Below are 21,283 nucleotides of genomic sequence, written 5' to 3' on the forward strand. Positions count from 1 at the left end.
TCAGTAACTTCTGTGTAGCTAAGTATTACTAGCAGGAACATACTCTGGACAGCATCCTCCAGTTTGTTCCCATTTACAACCACAATGGGCTCTCGTTTCAGATAACAAGATGCCTTGTTTCAAATACTGAGCACACCAGGGATAGAGATAAGACAAACCTCCTTACCCTGCCTAAATGCTCTTTCTTCTGCATAAAATGAAGGAAAACTAAGTAGATTTCAATTCAACCTTGATTCTTCCTTATAGGAGGTAAGCAAATTTGAGATCATGAGCAACAGCACCACCTGCTGCTTCATGAAGATTACTGCTTCATAAAAGACAAGTTACAAGGCACATAGGAAATACTTTTCAAGGGTGACAGGTCTTGTAAGTCAGCACCCACAAAGCATGGTGCCCGAAACTGCTTGAACTCTAGAACTGAGTTGTTGCTTCTCCAAAGGGGTCTGATAGCCATTTTGCCTTCAGCATTAGATGAAGCCATTTGTCTTCACATTCCCCACAGATGAATCATGTGTGTGGCTACGCATTCTCCAACTTTCACACCACAGCCAGAAAGGGGTTTGTGCAAAGCTTAGCGAATCAGTATTTGGCCATCGTATTCCTTTCCTAGGATTGCCATCAGCCAGAGGTAGATCTGCTCAGTGAGGTTTCGCCCTTGCAAGCTTGTCACCTTTACAAATACAATCTCTTGGCATCATTTCTTTGCTAGAGTAATCTCTCACAATTAGAGAAAGCTCTGCCACCAAGTTTAAACAATGGAGCGACTCATCAGCATACAGGATAATGGAAAGGAGAGTTATTTATAGAAAATCTGATACTACTTTTAATCCCATTAATCATTCTCTGTCTGGCATCACTAATTGCCTTGATGAGGCTTAACTGCCTCTGCAATTCTGAATAGCAGCAGTCTTTGCTGAGCTGCTGGAACTCTAATAATTACCACATTTCAACTTCAAATCCAGCAGGGAAGTGGGGGGCAGGAAAATACAATGTTGATTAACATGTTTTTCAAGCAAAGACTAATTTGGGGGGGGGGGGTTGGCTGAGAAGCCAACTAATGACATTTCTATGCTTTGTAGAACAAGGTCAACTGGAGTTTCTTGTGCATGGACCTCTCTCACTGTATAAAATCTTGGTAGATACCCAAGAACCATACAAATGAAGAGCCAGATCAAGCAATCCAATGATGGCAGGGGTGGGAGACTGTCTGCCAGCAGAACCATCATATCTCACTGGTCTTGCACTGGCTCCCTGCCTCAGGGCCATACTGGGGCAGGGAGTTTTGGATCCAGCAGATCCACAGCCTCCCTACTTTTGCCCTCTCCATTAGAGCACCAGTGGTAGAGGGGCAATACCAGCAGCACCTTCTACAAACAGCCAGGAGACTTCTGAGTGTGAACCTCCCTCTCCAAGGAAGTCCTGCTCCAGTGATTTGGCAATATTTTATAGGTAATAGGCCATAATGTCTGGTATATAGGACATACAGTGTTGGAACTCTGACAAAAGACTGCAAAGAAGTAAAAAGCACTCACTTTTCATGGAATTTATTTAAAAATCTGAGTTGTGCAACATTTACAACATGAGGAGTCCACCACTATTCCACTGCAGCTAAAGTGTGCACAACTACCCTTTGCTCTGTGCCAGACACCAATAACTACAGATTATTTCGTGAAACATTTGTCCATGTTTTCCTTGAAGCTTTGTGAAGGTTGAACGGACCCGCTCCGAGAATGAGCCCACTTGGCCGCTCGTCTACTCAAAGATCTGCGGCACCTGTCTTAGACCCATCCTCCCTGTGCCTGCCATTTCCTCACTGAACAAACTCTTTCCTTCATAAGAACACCTGTTCTAGCATCTTGTTCACAGCAGCCAACCAGATGCCTATGGGAAGTCTGCAAGAGTGCAACAGCACACTCCCCACTTCTGCCGCCAGCAAATATTCAGAGGCGTACCACCTCTGATACTGGAGGCAACAGACAATTTCTCTGCAAAGTCCCTTTTCCGTGAAGTCTTCAGCCTTGCCTAAACAAAGCTTAACTGTATCTGTTCACTTTTGCCTTTACAAAGAGCCTGCTGGCTCAGGCCAAAGACCCGTCTAGTCCAGCATCCTGTTCTCACAGTGGCCAGTCAGATGCCTATGGGAAGCACACAAGCAGGACACGAGTCCAGCAGCACTCTGCCCACTTGAGATTCCCGGCAACTGGTATTCAGAGGCATACTGCCTCTGACAGCAGATGTGGGAAATGGCCTTCGTAGCTAGTAGCTGTTGACTCCTGCCTCCACCAAGGTCTCACCTGTCTAAATCTAGATGTTAACATACTTGGGGCAAAGGGTTTGATTAATGTTACCCTAACACCCATCCTGTTGCCTTTGTCCATGGAGTTTTCTTGGCAGGGATACTGGAGTGGCTTGTCGGTTCCTGCTCCAGGTGGATCACGTTTGGTCAAAACTCTCCACTATGATCTGTCCATCTTGGGTGGCCCTGCACGGCATAGCTCGTAGCTTCTCTGAGTTATTCAAGCCCCTTCGCCACGGCAAGGCAGTGATCCATGAAGGGGCCCATCACCTCCTGGCAAATAGAAGGGGAAGAAGTGAGAGATTTTACTTTCTTGGGCTCCATGATCACTGCAGATGGTGACAGCAGTCACGAAATTAAAAGACGCCTGCTCCTTAGGAGAAAGGCAATGGCAAACCTAGACAGCATCTTAAAAAGCAGAGACATCACCTTACCAACAAAGGTCCGTATAGTTAAAGCCATGGTTTTCCCAGTAGTGATGTATGGAAGTGAGAGCTGGACTATAAAGAAGGCTGAGTGCCAAAGAATTGATGCTTTTGAATTATGGTGCTGGAGGAGACTCTTGAGAGAAGATCAAACGTATCCATTCTTAAGGAAATCAGCCCTAAGTGCTCACTGGAAGGACAGATCCTGAGGCTGAGGCTCCAATACTTTGGCCACCTCATGAGAAGAGAAGACTCCCTGGAAAAGTCCCTGATGCTGGGAAAGAATGAGGGCACAAGGAGAAGGGGACGACAGAGGATGAGATGGTTGGACAGTGCTCTCGAGGGGCCACCAGGTGGCGCATTGGAAGATGGCCGACAATAACATCTGTCTGACCCATACGAGGTAATTAAGAGGCTGCTATGGGAAGTATGCAGTCTTCCTACCCCCCCCCCCCAAGGAGATGGGGGGGGCTGCCTTGCCAGCAGTGTCCACAATGCACCCCCGGATCCGAGAGTCGGGGGTGCCAGTCACTTGGCACGAGCCCTTGATGAAGTAAGCTCTTCCTGACGCCGATTCCAATCAGCGTGCGCTGGTTAGCTTCAGCTCGGAATTATAATTGGAAATATATAATTGGAATGAAGCTGAAGCACTTACACCAAGCAAAGTTCGAGAGATAAGGCTGCTGATTAATGCATCTCTGTGTTTGGAGCGACGGGAGGAGACAAATAAATCAAGCGATGAACCACCATTACGAGACTGGTATGTGCGGAGCGAAAAAAGAGGGGGGGTGGAGGAATTTTTTTTTATTTTCTTTGCCTCATGTGAGTATTTATAAACCTCCACCCCAAGAGAGACGAATCGTCGCCTTTTACTAATCACAAGCAAGAATTTAAGAGCTGTGTGGAGTGAATTATTGATTGAAGAGAGGACTGGTAAATATGAAGTGCGGAAGGAAAATTCTATGACGCAGTTGTTAATGGCGTCTTGCTAAGACAGGCTTGTCGAAGAAAGACGAGGGGAGGAGGACCAGGGTCATTGGAGTGTAAATGATGGATTGAATGTGATAACCTGGCAGAGCCCCTTTGTGATATATGTGGCAAGCTTGGGAAAATTAATAGGACGGACCGAGGATAAATTTTTGAAGACGGGGAGTAATGGCGGCTGTCCTTATGAGATATGACTTTTGGAGTGTGCAAAATCCACGCAGATGTTGTTTGTTCCTAACCTGCTTGCGAAGATTATCAGAGATTGCAAAGAAAGGAATACATGATAACAACAAGAAGAGGAAGAAGTAGTAATAAAGAGACTATCTGGACAGAGCTGGATAGAATCGTTTGATAAAAGCAGTAACAGAAGTGATGTTTTGATTCTCGTTCGGAGCTTGATGTAAGGGTACCCCCAACAAAATTTAAAAATCTGGCTGTATAATTTGGAAGTAATATGATTTGGAAATAATGTGATTGGATTGGCCTGTTAATAAAAATTATGCTTAAAAAAAAAAGGACAGTGTTCTCGAAGCTACCAGCATATCCAAATATAGAGAGGTCCAAGTTTGGTTCCAACACCAACGCCATTCCCTACAGTACACCTTGAGTCATGCCAGAGGCCTGCGGCCTGGAGCTGTTTCAAAAGGCCCACTGCAGCTGGCATCCTAACCCTGAACAGAAATCGGACATGGGGGAAGGGCAACTTGAGACACAAACCGGTGCAATTTTACACATATTCCAGAATTCCACCAACAGTCCTTTCCACCAACTGCTGATGCTCTTGTTGAAAGAGAAGATTTTAGACTGTGTGCACATAAACACAAGCAATCAGGAGCAGAGACCAAATGTCCAGCAGCATTAAATTGAAAATTAACTGGTTTTGTAAATAGAAGCTGCTATATTTATATACACTGAAAACCCAAATAAGGAAACAGTGAAGGCTGCACACCAAGAAGCAGAAGGGCGTCACTATGGAAGAGAGGTAAAATCACAGATACAGCTAGAAATGCGACAGGAAGCCCTGTGAAAAAATTGAGTGGGAAAACTAGTGTGTCTTTTTCAAGCTTATCTGAGCATTTTTCCAAACTCCTTCTGACCAGCTTCATATTTGTTGTTGCTTTGTGGCAGAGAATACCTTGTTAATTGGCTTTTTTCTCCCCAACTTCTTTGGTTTTCTGTGAGAACAGAAATTCCCAAGATAGGCAATGTTAACAGAGAACTTAATATATCAAACACCACCTTTTACACAAAAGACAATGTAACAATTGGTCTATGTCTGGGATAGCCAATGTAGTACCCTCCAACTCCCATCATCTTAGCCTGGTAACATATGGGTTGCTAGTGTAAGTTAAAGGTCCTTCCATAGCTCCCTGGCAATCAGCACTGGAGGTGGGAAGGTGTCTGGGTCATATACTTGTGGTGGGTATTCATCCTCATCACCATGGAGTGGAACTTGGAAAAGAACTTGGGAACCTGTGCATTTAAAGAAGCAAACAGATTGGCCACCGAGGACCTGAACACCCTTATCACTTGATGGAACACCTCTGAATTCAGCTCCTGTTCTGCCTGAGCCAGATGCTCCAGCTAAGCCAATCTGCCCTTCTGTTTGCTGTCCTGCTCAGATGATACGGGTGCAAGATTCTCCTCTGCCCAGCTGAACAGTAGATGAACTTCCTTCAACAGGGTTTGGCAGCTTCTTCCCCTTGGCGGTTTACACATACCTTCAGAGTCATGTTGTTGACCCAAGCTAAGCTGTGGTGTTGGAGTACCGTAAGTCACTCTCAGCTCCAGCCAGCAGATGGAACAACTGGCCTCCTGCACAGACCACTTGCATTAGCCTAGATCAAACAAGCTCCCCAACCCCAGTGGCTCCCATGTGTGGTCACTTGCACCATCCTAGTAAGGTCAGTCACCTCCGCTGTCCTACCCCCCAAAAGGACTGTGTCAATCTATCACATACATGAACAAGAGACAGAAAGAGAGAACTGAAGTGGAGATGTGCTTGAAGCTACCTTCATGGAGCAGGCTGGACAATAAACTGGGGAAGGTTGCTGTCCCCCACATAGGACATAAATAAGCCTATTTTGCATTTCCCTACCTTCTGGAGCAAGTGTGAAAAGCAACCCAACTGAGGATATCAACCTTCACTGTAGGGAAAAAACCACGACACCAACTCCAAATATCTGCTTGGTACATAAACAGTCTCCAGGATCAGCAAGTCATAACAAATTCAAGAGAGCATTGGTAGCCCAGCAGTAGCATGCCTATATTGCAAGCTGTATTGTCTGGGGGGGAATGAAATTATTAAGCTAGGTACATGTACAAGGGGGAACTACTGCAAGATGACAAGGTAGCATTTCTGGATTTAATCATTTAAGATGAGATGCGTGCTGCTGTACAGGAGAGGTATGGTGCTCAGAATCTCTTTTGCCTGAGTGTAAGGAATAATGCTGAAATTCATATTCACATATAAATTTTAGAGACACACATGATTATTTTATACTTTATTCTTACTCTTTTGTCTCATTAAAAAAAGTGGTTAAACTGTGACCTGGATAATTCCAAGTGTGTTTGAAAAGTAATACAGATAGTATCTCTTCATATAATACACAGATACAGTAAAGTGGCAAAGAGAGAGCAGGCATATTTGTACTTTATAAAGTCAATGTGAAATGTTTATAAAAAGTTATATATGAGTATATTCAAAAGTACAAATAAACAACAAAGGAGGCTTTTAACTATAGGCCAGGATCCAGAGAAGTATGCACAGTGTGCAGGCACATTAGGGCTTTCCCCATTTCTCTTCTCACTGTAGCCCCTGGCTGGAAAAGCTGCTCCTTTAGGTCAGAGGACCTACCTTCCACAGCAGCTTTTGATGCAGCACAAGGTGCTGCAGGTCAAAGAAAAAACGTCAGTGACGCCCCCACCTGAGCAGAACTGCAATCTCCTTGCTCACAGGGCTCTCTGGACACTGGCTGTGGAATGCAGGGTCTGTAAAATGCTCCCCACTACAAAAAAGAAATAAAAGAAACTAGTCCCCTTTGAGGTAGCATTTCCCACCCAACCTGTGGGATTTTGGGGTCCAACAAATTCTGAACAGCACTGGAAGCGTGAAATGTTTTGATATAAGTTGAGTACAAACTTTCTCCCATTAAAATCAATGACAAAACTCCCATGGATTTAACAGCGCTGAACTGCTCCTTGACTAGCAGTCCATCTTGCTTTATCAATCTATTTTGCATTCTTCTGCTTAAAATGCATAAATAGGATTAAACACAATGCCAAAAGTGTCTCCTCGTAAAAATCAATTATCTTAGACTTATATTATCTCTACTTCTTTATATTTACATTTTAATTTCTGTTATGATCTCTAACAATTTGTTTATTCACATTTATGGCAGTGCAAGCATTCAGAAAATCTCCCTCTCTCCTTATAATTTATTGGCATTAAGACTGAGATGCCCGTGAAATATTCACAGCTACACACAACTCAACTATAGTATCTATAGTGGCATGACCAGGAGAATAAACTCTTCTCTGAATTTATTTACATTTCCAAACAAATTAATTCCCCTAACTATTGACTAACAGATCTTTTGTATTAGCATGTAATTTTGATGCATAGTCTAAAACCAAGTATGAACTGCCATTAATCTTTTTAACTTAAAACTTAAAACTGGGCTCACTAGGTGGCATTTAAAGACACCCAATTGCTTAGGCAGCTGAATGTGTCTACAGGTGAAAGGCTGCAACACTTGGTACACTTACTTTGAAATAAGCTCCAAAGGAAGCAATGAGATTTGCTTCCAAGTGCATAGAGGACTGTAGCTCAAGTGTTTCCCCCATCACTTTCTAAGCACAAGGGTCACTTTAGCACTTCCTGTCCATTCCAAAACAAATACAGCAGTTTCTAAACTTTGCTTCACAGTAGGAAATATACAGTCCTGTCCTTTGGCAAAACGCAACAGATATATTAGAATAGTTCTATTTTATAGTAACAAGCATGACAAAAAATAAAAACTACCCTTACTTTTAAAAATATTAACTCTTTATCAAATCAATCAAAACAGGATAAGACATGTTAAAAGATTCTTAATTACGAACATTGTTCAGTTATTAGGGAAGGACAAAGTAAGAATCATATAAAATATGTGGAAGTGATATCCAGATTACTGCCATTTTTCTTCTTAGGCCACGCTATAGTCTTCATCCTTTTATTTTCTTGGCCATACTGTCCATTTTGAAATTCTCTTCAATCTATCCATTTGAAGCGTCTGGGACCCAAAAATCATGAATCTGCCCCTACGATAAAAATAAATTGAACTTCAAAATCGGTTTAGACCAAAAAACAAAACTTTAGTTAATTCAATAGCAGCCCTATATAAGACCAAAGACATGTACGTACAAATAACTTGCAATTTATGTACATTCAGCTTTATGTGCTTGGCAAAAATACTAAAAATAAATAAAACGGAGGTGGAAAGGGGGGGGGGTGTCCAGGAAAAAAACGTTGGCACTCCCACTTGCCACTGAACTCAATGTTCTGACTATACGTGATTTTGGCTCTACATACTATCCCCAGAACGTATCTCCAGTGTAAGTTGAGAGTCAGCTGTATCTATATATTCCAGCACCTGTTTCCACACAGTGGCCAATCAGATGTCTCTAGAAAGCCCATGATGAGGTCATGAAAACAATACAATAGTCCTCTTCTGTTTATACTCTGAGTGTGGCATGCTACCTCTGAATCTAGAGGTTTCACATAGCCATCATTCTTCTCCTTGAATCAGTCAAATCCTCTTTTAATGACCACTATCAATGACCACTACCACACTTTAATTCATACCATAGAAATACTTCGTTTTGCTTGTCCTAAACCTAATGCAAATAACTTTCATTAGATGGCTCTGAGGGGAGATGCATGAACCCCTTGCTCATTTTTGTTGCCCTTTTCTGCACTTTCCCCAACTTTACTGTATCCTTTCTGAGGTGAAGCAACCAGAACTTTACACAGTATTCCAGATTTGTATAATGGTATTATGACACTGGAACTTTTCAGTTCCTTTCCTAATTATCCCTAGTAGCACCTTTCTTGGTCTGTGGTATTCATTGTAGTTGAGCTTCTATTAAATGTGGTTTTTACCAAACTTCTCATTTGAGGCAAGTTTCTGCTTTTGAAGTAAAATGTGACCATATTGGACTTCCTTGGCAATTGTCCACTTACATATATGTTGAATTTGGTAGCACTATGGCCACAGTTACCAATTGGTTCGACAACACATATCTCACAGCGGATCCTGGGTGCCACTTTAGGATTAAGTCCAGGGTTGTCACCTTTCTGGCTGGTTACATGTCCTAGGACACAGTCATTTAGGATACCTCCTTGTCACGACTGAAATACACACACACTCAGTCTATGTGAAGATAACTGAAGCCACACATTACTGCAGCACTTTTTCCTTTGCATGCCTCATTGATTTCCTTCTACATCACAAGATCAGCCTGAGCATTTTGGCCAGGGGAATGATAGTATGTCCTCAGTTCTAAACTAGTTTTGGAGTTCTAGCTTGTTGGAATTTATGTCCTCTTTGACATACAGAGCAACACAGCTTCCAGTTTAAAGGCTTAACTAACCAAGCATTGTAATCTAACTAAGCATTATATTTCTTTTCAGTAAAGCAATTTCTGTCCCTTTGCACGTTTACATTTTCAGCTTGCACCGTGTTAAGATTTCTATGCTTCTAGTCTGATACTTTAGGGCATGCGTGAGTGATGCATTCATCTTTCCAGGCACATTTGCACTAATTTGTTTCCTTAGCCAATGAGTTACACTTCATTCTTGAATAATTCCAGGCTGTTACAGAATGGTTTTTAATATATATATAATGCATGCTACATACCCCTCAAGCATTATTTTGACATCCAAACTTCTATTAGCAAATCTATAGAGCTGCTCACCTCTTAGAAAAGCAAACTTATTCATTATAATATGCCACAAAGACACCCTTGCTGAAGTCTGTCATTACCATTACATTGAAGACTTACAATATTTCTGTAAATCTGTAAATCACACAGCAATGTGAAAAGCTGTTTTAACTGCATAGTACCTGAGTAAGCCGAGAACTGTGAATCATTTGTTGCCATTTGCTGTATGTTCTAGCAACTAAGTCTTTTACCTAGAAAGAGAAAACAAACTGATTGAAACCAGCTGGGGGAAAGGATGCTTAAGGGTGCAATCCTACATACTCTTACCTCGGAGTAGGCATCATTAAACACAGTGGGGCTTACTTACATACATGTACTTACGTACATAGATGAATCAGATACCTAGGGCTTACATCATCATCTGCTTCAACCTTATTCTCATCAGACCTAAAAATGCAGGACTGAAGTGCACTCTTGCAATTTAATAAAAGTGTGAGAAGCATCCCTGAAATCAGCATTCAGGAGTCCACAAAAGAAAACCCATGCCCTGGCCAAGATAGGATGTTGGAGTAATGGAAGCAAACTCCTCAAACGTGCAAGGTTACTCATATTTGACTGCATATAAGGAAGGGGGAGCAGAGAGAGTCCTCACAATAACTCTTACCTTCTGGGGATTAAAAAAGTACAAGACTACTCACCTTAGTTTTATAGAACAGTCTAACATCTTCTCTAATATCACATTTTACATGTTTTTCCAAAGTAGTGCAGAGTTTCACCAGCCATTCCTAAATGTGAGATTAAAAGAGTTAATTTTCTCCTGACCAAATGTGTAAATAATGGGAAAAGCATTTCAAAGTGACATCTTCCCTAAAACTTAAGTTATTATCTACATTTTCAGTAATAGTATGATTTTAAAAGTATTAGGTGTTACTTAGAGAGTTATAGTTACATCCTGTCTTTCCAATTATAAAAATCTGTAAGGTGACCAGGAAACTAACAATTTGAACAATAAACACCCCCAAAATAGGCTGTGTATTGGGGAAGGGTATCCTACACTATATAGGGCATTATTGCATCTAGAAAGAAACTAGGAACCCATGCAGCTAAAATGGTTAAAATGTTTACAGAAGATATTTGAGCCTTCATGAGCACAGTTAAATCTAAAAACAAACCTTTTACCTTGATGAGGAATGTAACCCCAGCCAAAACCAGGAGACCACCATTTCCATGAATTTGTTGTATAAGCACATACATACTAACTTTAATTTATTTCACAACATTTAAATATCACCTGATTGTATTACAATCTCTAAGTGGTTTACAAAAATTACTTACCCTGTGGTTAGAATTTGTAACCTCATTATTGCTAGCTTCCCTGACCAAGTGAAGAAGAACATAAGCCAGATAGTATGCCTAGAAAATGAACAGAAAGTATTCAGCCTAGCTCTTAGTAGTAAGGATGCTGCCAACTTCTTTGAGGGGAAAACCAATCAGTTTTCACAAAGAAGGCAGTTCAACTTTTGCAGATGCTCAGTGAAAACTGAACAGCCTGTACATCTGAGTGTGTTTACCACTGCTTTAAAAATAGCACTGAGATTCAAAAATTACCAAAGTATACCAACAATGCAAAATTGCAGCAGATTTACACATTCTGCTCTTAGTAGTCAAATACTTGTGTCTTACCCCTTTCAACTACCCACACATCAATATAAATTGATTAAGAACTGATTCTTAAGCAGCAGGTGAAGGAACAAAAATCAAAAAAACTTTTAAGATAAACCAGGAGTTAGGTGCAAATATGCCCAGACAAGTAAATCAGTTTATTCACCATTTTTTGAGCAAACAAACTGCACAAATATGGGGCATTTACATAGGTATTTGCATCTATAATGCCAGCTTGCAATAAAGAGTCTATGTGTAGTGTGAAAGGCATGTATTCCTGGAATGAGAGCAATTAGTGTTTGCTGAAGCCATAAGTTGTATAGAACACATTTACAACAAAACTTGAGCAGAAGAGTCTATTATAACAAAAAGTTGTATCACACATACTGCCAATTCCTCCCCCCGACAACATACAAACTTGCATTCAGTGTACCACCTACATGGTGGTCACATGTGAACCAGCCCTTGGTAGTATTAAGGACAATTTCCAGCATACAGTGGTGTTTAATGTGACTTTGGTGAGTAAACAAAATGAGTAGGCAACAATAAGCCTTTTCTTTATTGTGGCTTTAGGGGCTTGCTGTAATACAAGAAAGGTTATTAACACAGCCCAGTCTATACCTCTTGATAGGTCACAGCCCAAAAGAAGGCTTACAAGGCAATATTGTATAGTGCAACATAGGGGAGCTCTCATCCTGGACTGTTCCACAAGCTGCAGAGGAATCAGCACCTATGTCAATCTTGATATCTGGGCACTCATTTTAGTAGAAGACACTGTTGGGAAGAGTGACTGATACATTTGTTGTTATCTGGAGTTCACTTTTGGCTCTAAGTGTGAATCAGTTTGATCTTGATAGAGACATGTTTTTAGGTAGTCTAAAACATGGACAAACTCTGTCCTAATAATTTCTTAAATGAGATTGGCTAAGATAAGCAGTATGTTCTCTGCTGATCTGCTCAGGAGCTTTGTTGATCTGCTGTGGTCAGAGCAAAGAACTTCGAGCATATTATATTATTCTACCCGAATGGGTAATCAATACAATAAAAAAGTAGTAACTCCCCTGCACACACACACAAAACTTAGCCCTTTCTCTTTTCTCATCCATTCACTTCATCCCACCTTGCCAATGCTTGCCTTCTGAGATATGAGCATCTCCTAAACACAAATAACCAACAACTCAATCCCCATCTGGTTCCCAGCCTGCCTTAAGATTGACCCTGGGACCCTGCTTTCCAGGAATGGTGTCTGAGATTACCTCCGGTTCATATTGACGAAGAAAAGACTCTTCTTTAAGACCATCATGGTGTCCCACTGTCTCAGATATTCTCTTTAACAGATTCGAAGGTTTCATATTCACTAGTTGTTTACACAGAAGTGACATCTATGTAATCCCAGGAAGAAGGGGGGGGGGACAGATTAGAGAGGAGCACAGCTTACTAATACTTCCTGGCTTTTGGCACCATTAAGAAGAGAAAGCCTAAATCATTTTTAAAGACAAAAGTCTGGAGGATAATTAATGTATGTGAGCTCTCCCAAATTTTTATTCATGCTCATGGATCCTGAGAATTCTTGGGTTCTAGTTTACTTTGAAGTTACATGAATCAAGACAAACATCTTATTGGGAGTCATCGAGAATGAGAAAGAGAGCAGGAGCGACGATAACAGCAAGCAGAGTAAAGTTGTACTGATGAGCAGCAGCTCTGGGTAGTAATCCAAACAAGATGGGTGCACATAATTTGAGTTTATTTTATCAAGAAAAGTGACAATATACATTTTAAAAACAGAATAAATATACCAAGACAGCACTGAAGCAACTCAAAAGCTTGCAGAGGAACAGAAGCAGCATGTTCAAAATAGATTAGAGAGGATTTCCCTTAGAACTGATGGATGCTGAAGTCAGCCTCTAAAAAGCAGGAGGAGCTGGACACAATTTGGAATAAACACCTCTTTTAGTTTGTGACTTAAGGAAGCCCTAGGATTGGTAAGAGCAAAAATACTCTGTCCCTGAATGAGGGAAGCCTAGTTATCTCTATGTAAATAGCAAAAACTAGGTTTCCCTTGTTCACAAAAAGGAATACAAAAGGAAAAAGGGGTTGAAAGAAAGAAGAGTTCTTCTGGGATTTTATGCCCTCCCAAGGAAAGTCATGCAAGCTGCTTATGATCATCAATGTCGATCATGGATTAGTGGAATAAAGGTAACTCTTAAGAACTCAATATATTAATAAAGCAAGTTTGTACAGTACCTGCTGGTCATGGCTGCTGGGTATTTTCACATGGGTTTTAAGAAGCTTCAAGATTACTACCAAGCTAAGATGCCTTCTTATTTGTCTGAAACGATAACATTTAAGTAAAGATTATTTTCTACAATGTAGTGGTTTCTCTGTGTGTTTTGAAGTGACATGCAAAGTGAACTGTATTGCAGTGAGGCTTACCTTCCTCGTGTCATCCAGTTTGGGACAAACTGAACCAGCCCTAAGAGATCATGATGGTGGCTGGACAGGTAACTTATTGCACGGCATAACTCAGGCATCTTACAAGCAAGACAAGAGAAACAGTCACTAGTAGCAATTAAGAGCAACTGCAAAAAATCTAAAAGTTTCAATGCAATGCACACAAGAGTCAATGGCTATCCTTTAATAATGGTATTGGTGAAGGGGCTTGAATAACTCAGAGAAGCTATGAGCTATGCCGTGCAGGGCCACCCAACATGGACAGGTCATAGGGGAGAGTTTTGACCAAACGTGATCCACCTGGAGCAGGAACTGGCAAGCCACTCCAGTATCCCTGCCAAGAAAACTCCATGGACAAAGACAACAGGCATATAAAAGTTATGACGCTGGAAGATGAGCCCCTCAGGTTAGAAGGCATCCAACATGCTACTGAGGAAGAGTGGAGGACAAATACAAGTAGATTCAGAGCTGATGAAGCGGCTGGGCCAAAGCTGAAAGGTCGCTCAGTTGCAGATATGCCTGGAAGCGAAAGAAAAGTCCAATGCTGTAAAGAAAAATATTGCATAGGAACTTGGAATGTAAGAACCATGAACCTTGGTAAGTTGGATGTGGTCATAAATGAGATGGCAAGAATAAATATTTACATCCTGGGTCCATTTAGTGAACTAAAATGGATGGGAATGGGCGAATTCAGTTCGGATGACCATCATATCTACTACTGTGGGCAAGAATCCCGTAAAAGAAATGGTGTGGCCCTAATAGTCAACAAAAGAGTAGTGAAAGCTGTACTGGGATGCGATCTCAAAAATGATAGAATGATCTTGATACGAATCCAAGGCAGACCTTTTAACATCACAGTAATCCAAGTTTATGCACCAACTACTGGTGCTGAAGAAACTGAAATTGACCAATTCTATGAAGACTTATAACACCTTCTAGAAATGACACTAAAGAAGGATGTTCTTCTCATTATAGGGGATTGGAATGTTAAAGTAGGGAATCAAGAGAGAAAAGGAACAACTGGCAAGTTTGGCCTTGGAGTTCAAAACGAAGCAGGGCAAAGGCTAATAAGAGTTCTGCCAAGAGAATAAGCTGGTCATCACAAACACTCTTTTCCAACAACACAAGAGATGACTCTGCACATGGACATCACCAGATGGGCAGCATCGAAATCAGATTGATTATATTCTCAGCAGCCAAAGATGGAGAAGCTCTATACAGTCAGCAAAAACAAGACCTGGAGCTGACTGTGGCTCAGATCATCAGCTTCTTAATTTTTTTTTTTTAAAAAATTGGATTTGATACCCCGCTTTATCACTACCCTAAGGAGTCTCAAAGCGGCTAACATTCTCCTTTCCCTTCCTCCCCCACAACAAACACTCTGTGAGGTGAGTGGGGCTGAGAGACTTCAAAGAAGTGTGACTGGCCCAAGGTCACCCAGCAGCTGCATATGGAGGAGCGGGGAATCGAACCCAGTTCACCAGGTTACGAGTCCACCGCTCTTAACCACTACACCACACATAGCAAAATTCAAGCTTAAACTGAAGAAAGTAGGTAAAACCACTGGGCCGATAAGATATAATCTAAATCAAATCCCTTATGAATACACAGTGGAAGTGAGGAGCAGGTTTAAGGATTTAGATTTGGTGGACAGAGTGCCTGAAGAACTATGGATGGAGGTTCGTAACATTATACAGGAGGCAGCAACAAAAACCATCCCAATGAAAAGGAAATGCAAGAAAGCAAAGTGGCTGTCCAACGAGGCCTTACAAATAGCGGGGGAGAGAAGGAAAGCAAAATGTGAGGGATATAGTGAAAGATACAGGAAACTGAATGCAGATTTCCAAAAAATAGCAAGGAGAGACAAAAAGGCCTTCTTAAACAAGCAATGCAAAGAAATAGAGGAAAACACTAGAATGGGAAAAACCAGAGATCTGTTCAAGAAAACTGGAGATATGAAAGGAACATTTCATATAAAGATTACCATAATAAATGACAAAAGTGGTAAGGACCTAACAGAAGCAGAAGACATCAAGAAGAGGTGGCAAGAATACACAGAGGAATTATACCAGAAAGATAGGGATGTGTCGTACACCCCAGGTAGTGTGGTTGCTGACCTTGAGCCAGACATCCTGGAGAGTGAAGTCAAATGGGCCTTAGAAAGCACTGCTAATAACAAGGCCAGTGGAAATGATGATATTCCAGCTGAATTATTTAAAATTTTAAAAGATGCTGCTGCTATACTCAATATGCCAGCAAGTTTGGAAAACTCAGCAGTGGCCAGAGGACTGGAGAAGATCAGTCTACATCCCAATCTCAAAGAAGGGCAGTGTCAAAGAATGCTCCAACTACTGCACAACTGCACTCATTTCACATGCTAGCAAGGTTATGCTTAAAATTCTACAAGGCAGGCTTAAGCAGTATGTGGACCGAGAACTCCCAGAAGTACAAGCTGGATTTCGAAGGGGCAGAGGAACCAGAGACCAAATTGCAAACATGCGCTGGATTATGGAGAAAGCTAGAGAGTTCCAGAAAGACATCTACTTCTGCTTCATTGACTATGCAAAAGCCTTTGACTGTGTCGACCACAGAAAACTATGGCAAGTTCTTAAAGAAATGGGAGTGCCTGATCACCTCATCTGTCTCCTGAGAAATCTCTATGTGGGACAAGAAGCTACAGTTAGAACTGGATATGGAACAACTGATTGGTTCAAAATTGGGAAAGGAGTACGACAAGGCTGTATATTGTCTCCCTGCTTATTTAACTTATATGCAGAATTCATCATGCGAAAGGCTGGGCTGGATGAATCCCAAGCCGGAATTAAGATTGCCGGAAGAAATATCAACAACCTCAGATATGCAGATGACACAACCTTGATGGCAGAAACTGAGGAGGAATTAAAGAACCTTTTAATGAGGGTGAAAGAGGAGAGCGCAAAATATGGTCTGAAGCTCAACATCAAAAAAACGAAGATCATGGCCACTGGGCCCATCACCTCCTGGCAAATAGAAGGGGAAGAAATGGAGGCAGTGAGAGATTTTACTTTCTTGGGCTCCATGATCACTGCAGATGGTGACAGCAGTCACGAAATTAAAAGACGCCTGCTTCTTGGGAGAAAAACAATGACAAACCTAGAAAGCATCTTAAAAAGCAGAGACATCACCTTGCCGACAAAGGTCCGTATAGTTAAAGCTACTGTTTTCCCAGTAGTGATGTATGGAAGTGAGAGCTGGACCATAAAGAAGGCCGATCACCGAAGAATTGATGCTTTTGAATTATGGTGCTGGAGGAGACTCTTGAGAGTCCCATGGACTACAAGAAGATCAAACCTATCCATTCTTAAGGAAATCAGCCCTGAGTGCTCACTGGAAAGACAGATCGTGAAGCTGAGGCTCCAATACTTTGGCCACCTCATGAGAAGAGAAGACTCCCTGGAAAAGACCCTGATGTTGGGAAAGATGGAGGGCACAAGGAGAAGGGGACGACAGAGGACGAGATGGTTGGACAGTGCTCTCGAAGCTACCAGCAGGAGTTTGACCAAACTGCGGGAGGCAGTGGAAGACAGGAGTGCCTGGCATGCTCTGGTCCATGGGGTCACGAAGAGTCGGACACGACTAAACGACAACAACATGTTATGGGATACAATGCGCTCTTGTAATATCTATGCTTACTTTTGAGATAAAAATTGGTTACCATGTTATCTTCACTGCCGCTGTAGCTGCAGTTTAACACATCTACTACTTCTTAGACAAAAAAGAATATTTCCAATCAGTGTCTCCAATACAAGTAGTATTTATCAGCAAATGATTGGAATTTTAAAGTATTATATTTCTTTTGGAGCTCAACCAAAGCAGCAGTTCCCTCAAGGCATGGCTAAACACACAAATTCTGGAGGTTTTGGCAAAATTAAGCTCAGTTTTACACAGATTACACTAAACACTTATTGATGCAGTTACCTTGGTATCCCACTCTCTGATATTTTCCAGTAGTTTTATAACAAGGCACTCCAAGTCCACTAGGGGAAATTGTTTCAGCTCTTTTGCCAAACTCAGTTTAAGCAGCAGCAACAGCAACATAAATATTTCTTTGTCCGTGTAACCTTCTGGGTACATGCTTATACAGAGCCGCAGAAACTTAAGGGGAGAAATGAGATGATAATAAAACTTCTTCTTTAAGCAATATTGAATCTTATCTCAGTTGCGTATTACAAGTGCAGACAGTGTTTATTCCTTTGATGTGAAACTTACTAGGTCTGTCTGTCCTTGAACCTATCAGGGGTCAATTTCTGCTAACTACCAATAAGAAACATACTGCTCATTGAAATAACGTTCTTTTTTAAAAGCTTTAACAGTCAAGATCAACCAGCTACTAAGTTTAGCTGTCCAAGTGAATCATGACTATCACCAGCAATCACCACATATGCTTCTCTTATACAAGAGAACTTTCAAAAACAGGAAAAGGAGTGGGGGGGTCTCTCTCACCTTGGATATATTGCAAAGGTTGGTGTCTATTAGATGAAAGATAGGAACCGAGTTTCCAAAGATGTCTCCACTTGGTTTTTTCTGTATAGTCTCATGCATTTCAGATCTAGCAAAAAAGGATTTCCCCCATTAAATTTATTACACTTTGGCAAAATGAACTACTATAAAAAGCTCTGCCTTGGCACATTTGTAGGACGTTATAGAACATAAAACTTAGAATGTTGTTTAATTTGAGTCTACATCTTGAGGTCTCAGGACAGAGGAAAATATGTATCAGGAGACAAAAAAAGATACAGTGGTGCCTCGCAAGACGAAATTAATTCGTTCCGCAAGTTTTTTCGTCTTGCGGTTTTTTTCATTTTGCAAAGCACGGTGTCGGAAAAGTTTTGGAAAAGCTTCAAAAATCACCAAAGTCTTCAAAAACCTCAAAAAAGGCTACCACACCGCGTGCTATGAGTTGCTCCTCGAAGTCAAGTCGCAACTGTATTAACGGTGTTAAGAAAAAGGAAACAAACTTGCAAGACGTTTCCGTCTTGCGAAGCAAGCCCATAGGGAAAATCGTCTTGCGAAGCAACTCAAAAAACCAAAAACCCTTTCGTTTTGCGAGTTTTCCGTCTTGCGAGGCATTCGTCTTGCGAGGTACCACTGTAATAAAATCACAGCATTAAATACCTACTTAAATGCAAACCACAGAAACATACTAATCGGAACCTTACAAAAGTAGAAAATATTTCTATGGTTCCCTAATGAATCCATTGAAAAAACTGATATGATGCTAAACACTTACACTATATCATCCTCAGAAAAGTTAGGTTGAAAATCTTGCAGAGGAAATAGTGCGCTGAAAGGAACACCCATATTCAGTAGCACAGTTGCTATATCAAATATTGATGGAATCCATGGCCTTGGCTGGTCGTTGCTAGCTGAAGCTGCAGAGAGATAACACTTGGCTATTTATTCCCAAACCAGAGGAACAGTAAGCACAATGAGCATACCAGTGCTAATGTATGGAGTTTCCTCAGACATGAGCTCTGCTTTAAGTAGTTTATGAAGATAGCGGAGGAGACTCAATAGCATTAAGTAAACAGCAGAATGCAACTTGAGCATGGTATGTTCTTTGGGACACTGTAATTGTGTTTTCTAAGGCAAAGGGTACTATTTTAATATTTTCCCACCACTCTTGTACATTTGTACTACAAAAGCACAATCCTCTTCAAAGCAGCAAATAAGCTGTCAGTGTGATTAATCTGGGAAAGATGGCAGAAAATATATAAGCATATCAACACAGAAAAAGATACAGAAATATTCATATAGTCTGTACCGGTCGTGGTCTCATAATATACCATATTTTTCTGTGTATAAGACTAGATTTTTAAACCAAAAAATTAGGTTTAAAGTGGGGCTCGTCTTATACACAGGTAGTGCTAAGGGGTGTTTTCCTAATTTGGAGTCCCCCAAAATAGGGGGCATCTTATACATGGGGGCGTCTTACACACGGAAAAATACGGTAGTTTGTTTTTTTATCTCAACTTATCAAGACAAACAATGCGATTTCCTTGTAAATGCACATCCTCATCCCCACATGAACTAATAGCTCTACTGCTCATTCAGTGGTAAATATTTTGTACCAGAAGAAGGGTGTGTGAACAAGGCTTAGGGCGAGATCCTACAACTGACATTTGGTGGCTGAAGAGGCCTTATGTGGCAGTTTAGATGCTGCTTAATTGATGAAGAGGAAGGCTCCCCAGCATGCCCATAGAAAATGCAGCCTGAAACAGGGTATTCCAAGGACAGCTGTGGATTTGCAGAATCCTAAAACCCCTCATTCCCAATACTCTCCCAAAAGCTATCCAAGCCCTAGAGCTGGCAAGTTAATTCTTTCCCATCTACCACAACTGGAAGAAAAATGGCAGAAGAAAAATTAAGAAAAGAAGGCCTTCCCACCATTCCCTGATTACAGTGAGCCAGAAGGGCTTAGGAAGTGGCTGAATCTTCATCACCAGATTGCTGTGCCTAACAAGGAACCTTGTGAGCCACATTAAACTAAAAATAATTCTATTAGATGGTAAAACAACCAAATTACATTTGAATAAATTATGTGAAAAGTGAGAAGACTGTTGCAGGACTTTGTGTCAATGTGTAAAAACTACAAGTTCTTCCCAATGGGTAAAAATTAAAAGTTCTTCCCAATGTGTAGAAACTACAAGTTCTTCCTGAAGTTTAGTTTCAAATACTCACCAGTTTTAATTGTTAATGACATCAACATATCCAAAATCTTTCTTGACAATGAACTGTCTGGATGAATTGACATCATCTGTTTAATTGAAACAAAACTGAAGGTCATCTAAGACAATTAGAACTTTTGCATATTCAGTATTCTTGCATTGTGATGAAGAATTACTGAAATACAGTACAAATGTGATCTGATGTGCCAGAAATGTGAATCAGTCTTACTAGCTAAGAATAGTGTTGATCAATGCAAATAAGATTAACCATTGCTGCTCTAGTTTTGGTCTTTTAAATATTCTTCCAGTTTGCTTTATAAGGGGGAAAGCGAAGGCAGCGCTCTTAAATCCTTGACTTCCAAACTGAAAGATATCCTGGGTATTTCCTGGGGACAGGTATTCAGGCCCATAAAGTTTATACATAATGAACTTAAGAAGTTAAGTGTAAGCTTGAGAAAAGGACAAGAGAGTGGGAGAGAATAATAGGCTAACTTCTTTAAAAGGAATGGATGGCAGAAAATACTTGCTCACAGAGTAAAGCTAAATGGAATCATTTGACAATTTTCAAGTGGATTTGATAGCATATTACAAAATCAAACACTTCTAAGAAGAACTTATATGCAATACAAGAACTGAAAGGTAATGGTGCTCTAGTGTCTGTCACTGGCTAGGAGATCATTGGGAGGCTGCATCTCCTCTTGCACAGGAAGGGTATGATAGCAATGGGAAGACCAGCCTGGCCACAGAATGAGCAGCTAACGGGAGCTTGCTTTACTTTCCCAGCCAAATAGAACTCTGTTCCAGCCACCCGTTTCTCTGGGATTACAAAA

At 41.0% G+C, this 21,283-nt stretch overlaps 1 protein-coding gene across 3 annotated transcripts in view; it reads right to left on the bottom strand.

Moving 5' to 3' along the window:
- Positions 1–6,199: 6,199 nt before the first annotated feature.
- Positions 6,200–21,283, bottom strand: part of SLF2 (SMC5-SMC6 complex localization factor 2) — a 40,961-nt gene continuing 25,877 nt past the window's right edge. For all 3 annotated transcript variants that reach the window (XM_081007365.1, XM_081007364.1, XM_081007363.1), the window contains exons 10-20: positions 20,467–20,542; positions 19,016–19,157; positions 18,229–18,334; positions 17,704–17,880; positions 13,729–13,826; positions 13,540–13,624; positions 12,552–12,677; positions 10,969–11,046; positions 10,332–10,418; positions 9,816–9,884; positions 6,200–8,010 (exon numbers count right to left, since the gene is read on the bottom strand). In XM_081007365.1, the coding sequence (XP_080863491.1) occupies positions 7,966–8,010; positions 9,816–9,884; positions 10,332–10,418; positions 10,969–11,046; positions 12,552–12,677; positions 13,540–13,624; positions 13,729–13,826; positions 17,704–17,880; positions 18,229–18,334; positions 19,016–19,157; positions 20,467–20,542 (1,089 nt within the window). In that variant the 3' untranslated portion in view covers positions 6,200–7,965. The remainder of the gene's footprint in view (positions 8,011–9,815; positions 9,885–10,331; positions 10,419–10,968; positions 11,047–12,551; positions 12,678–13,539; positions 13,625–13,728; positions 13,827–17,703; positions 17,881–18,228; positions 18,335–19,015; positions 19,158–20,466; positions 20,543–21,283) is intronic.

The sequence above is a fragment of the Podarcis pityusensis genome, assembly GCF_964106645.2.
Source record: "Podarcis pityusensis genome assembly, chromosome: 5".
Lineage (NCBI taxonomy): Eukaryota > Metazoa > Chordata > Lepidosauria > Squamata > Lacertidae > Podarcis > Podarcis pityusensis.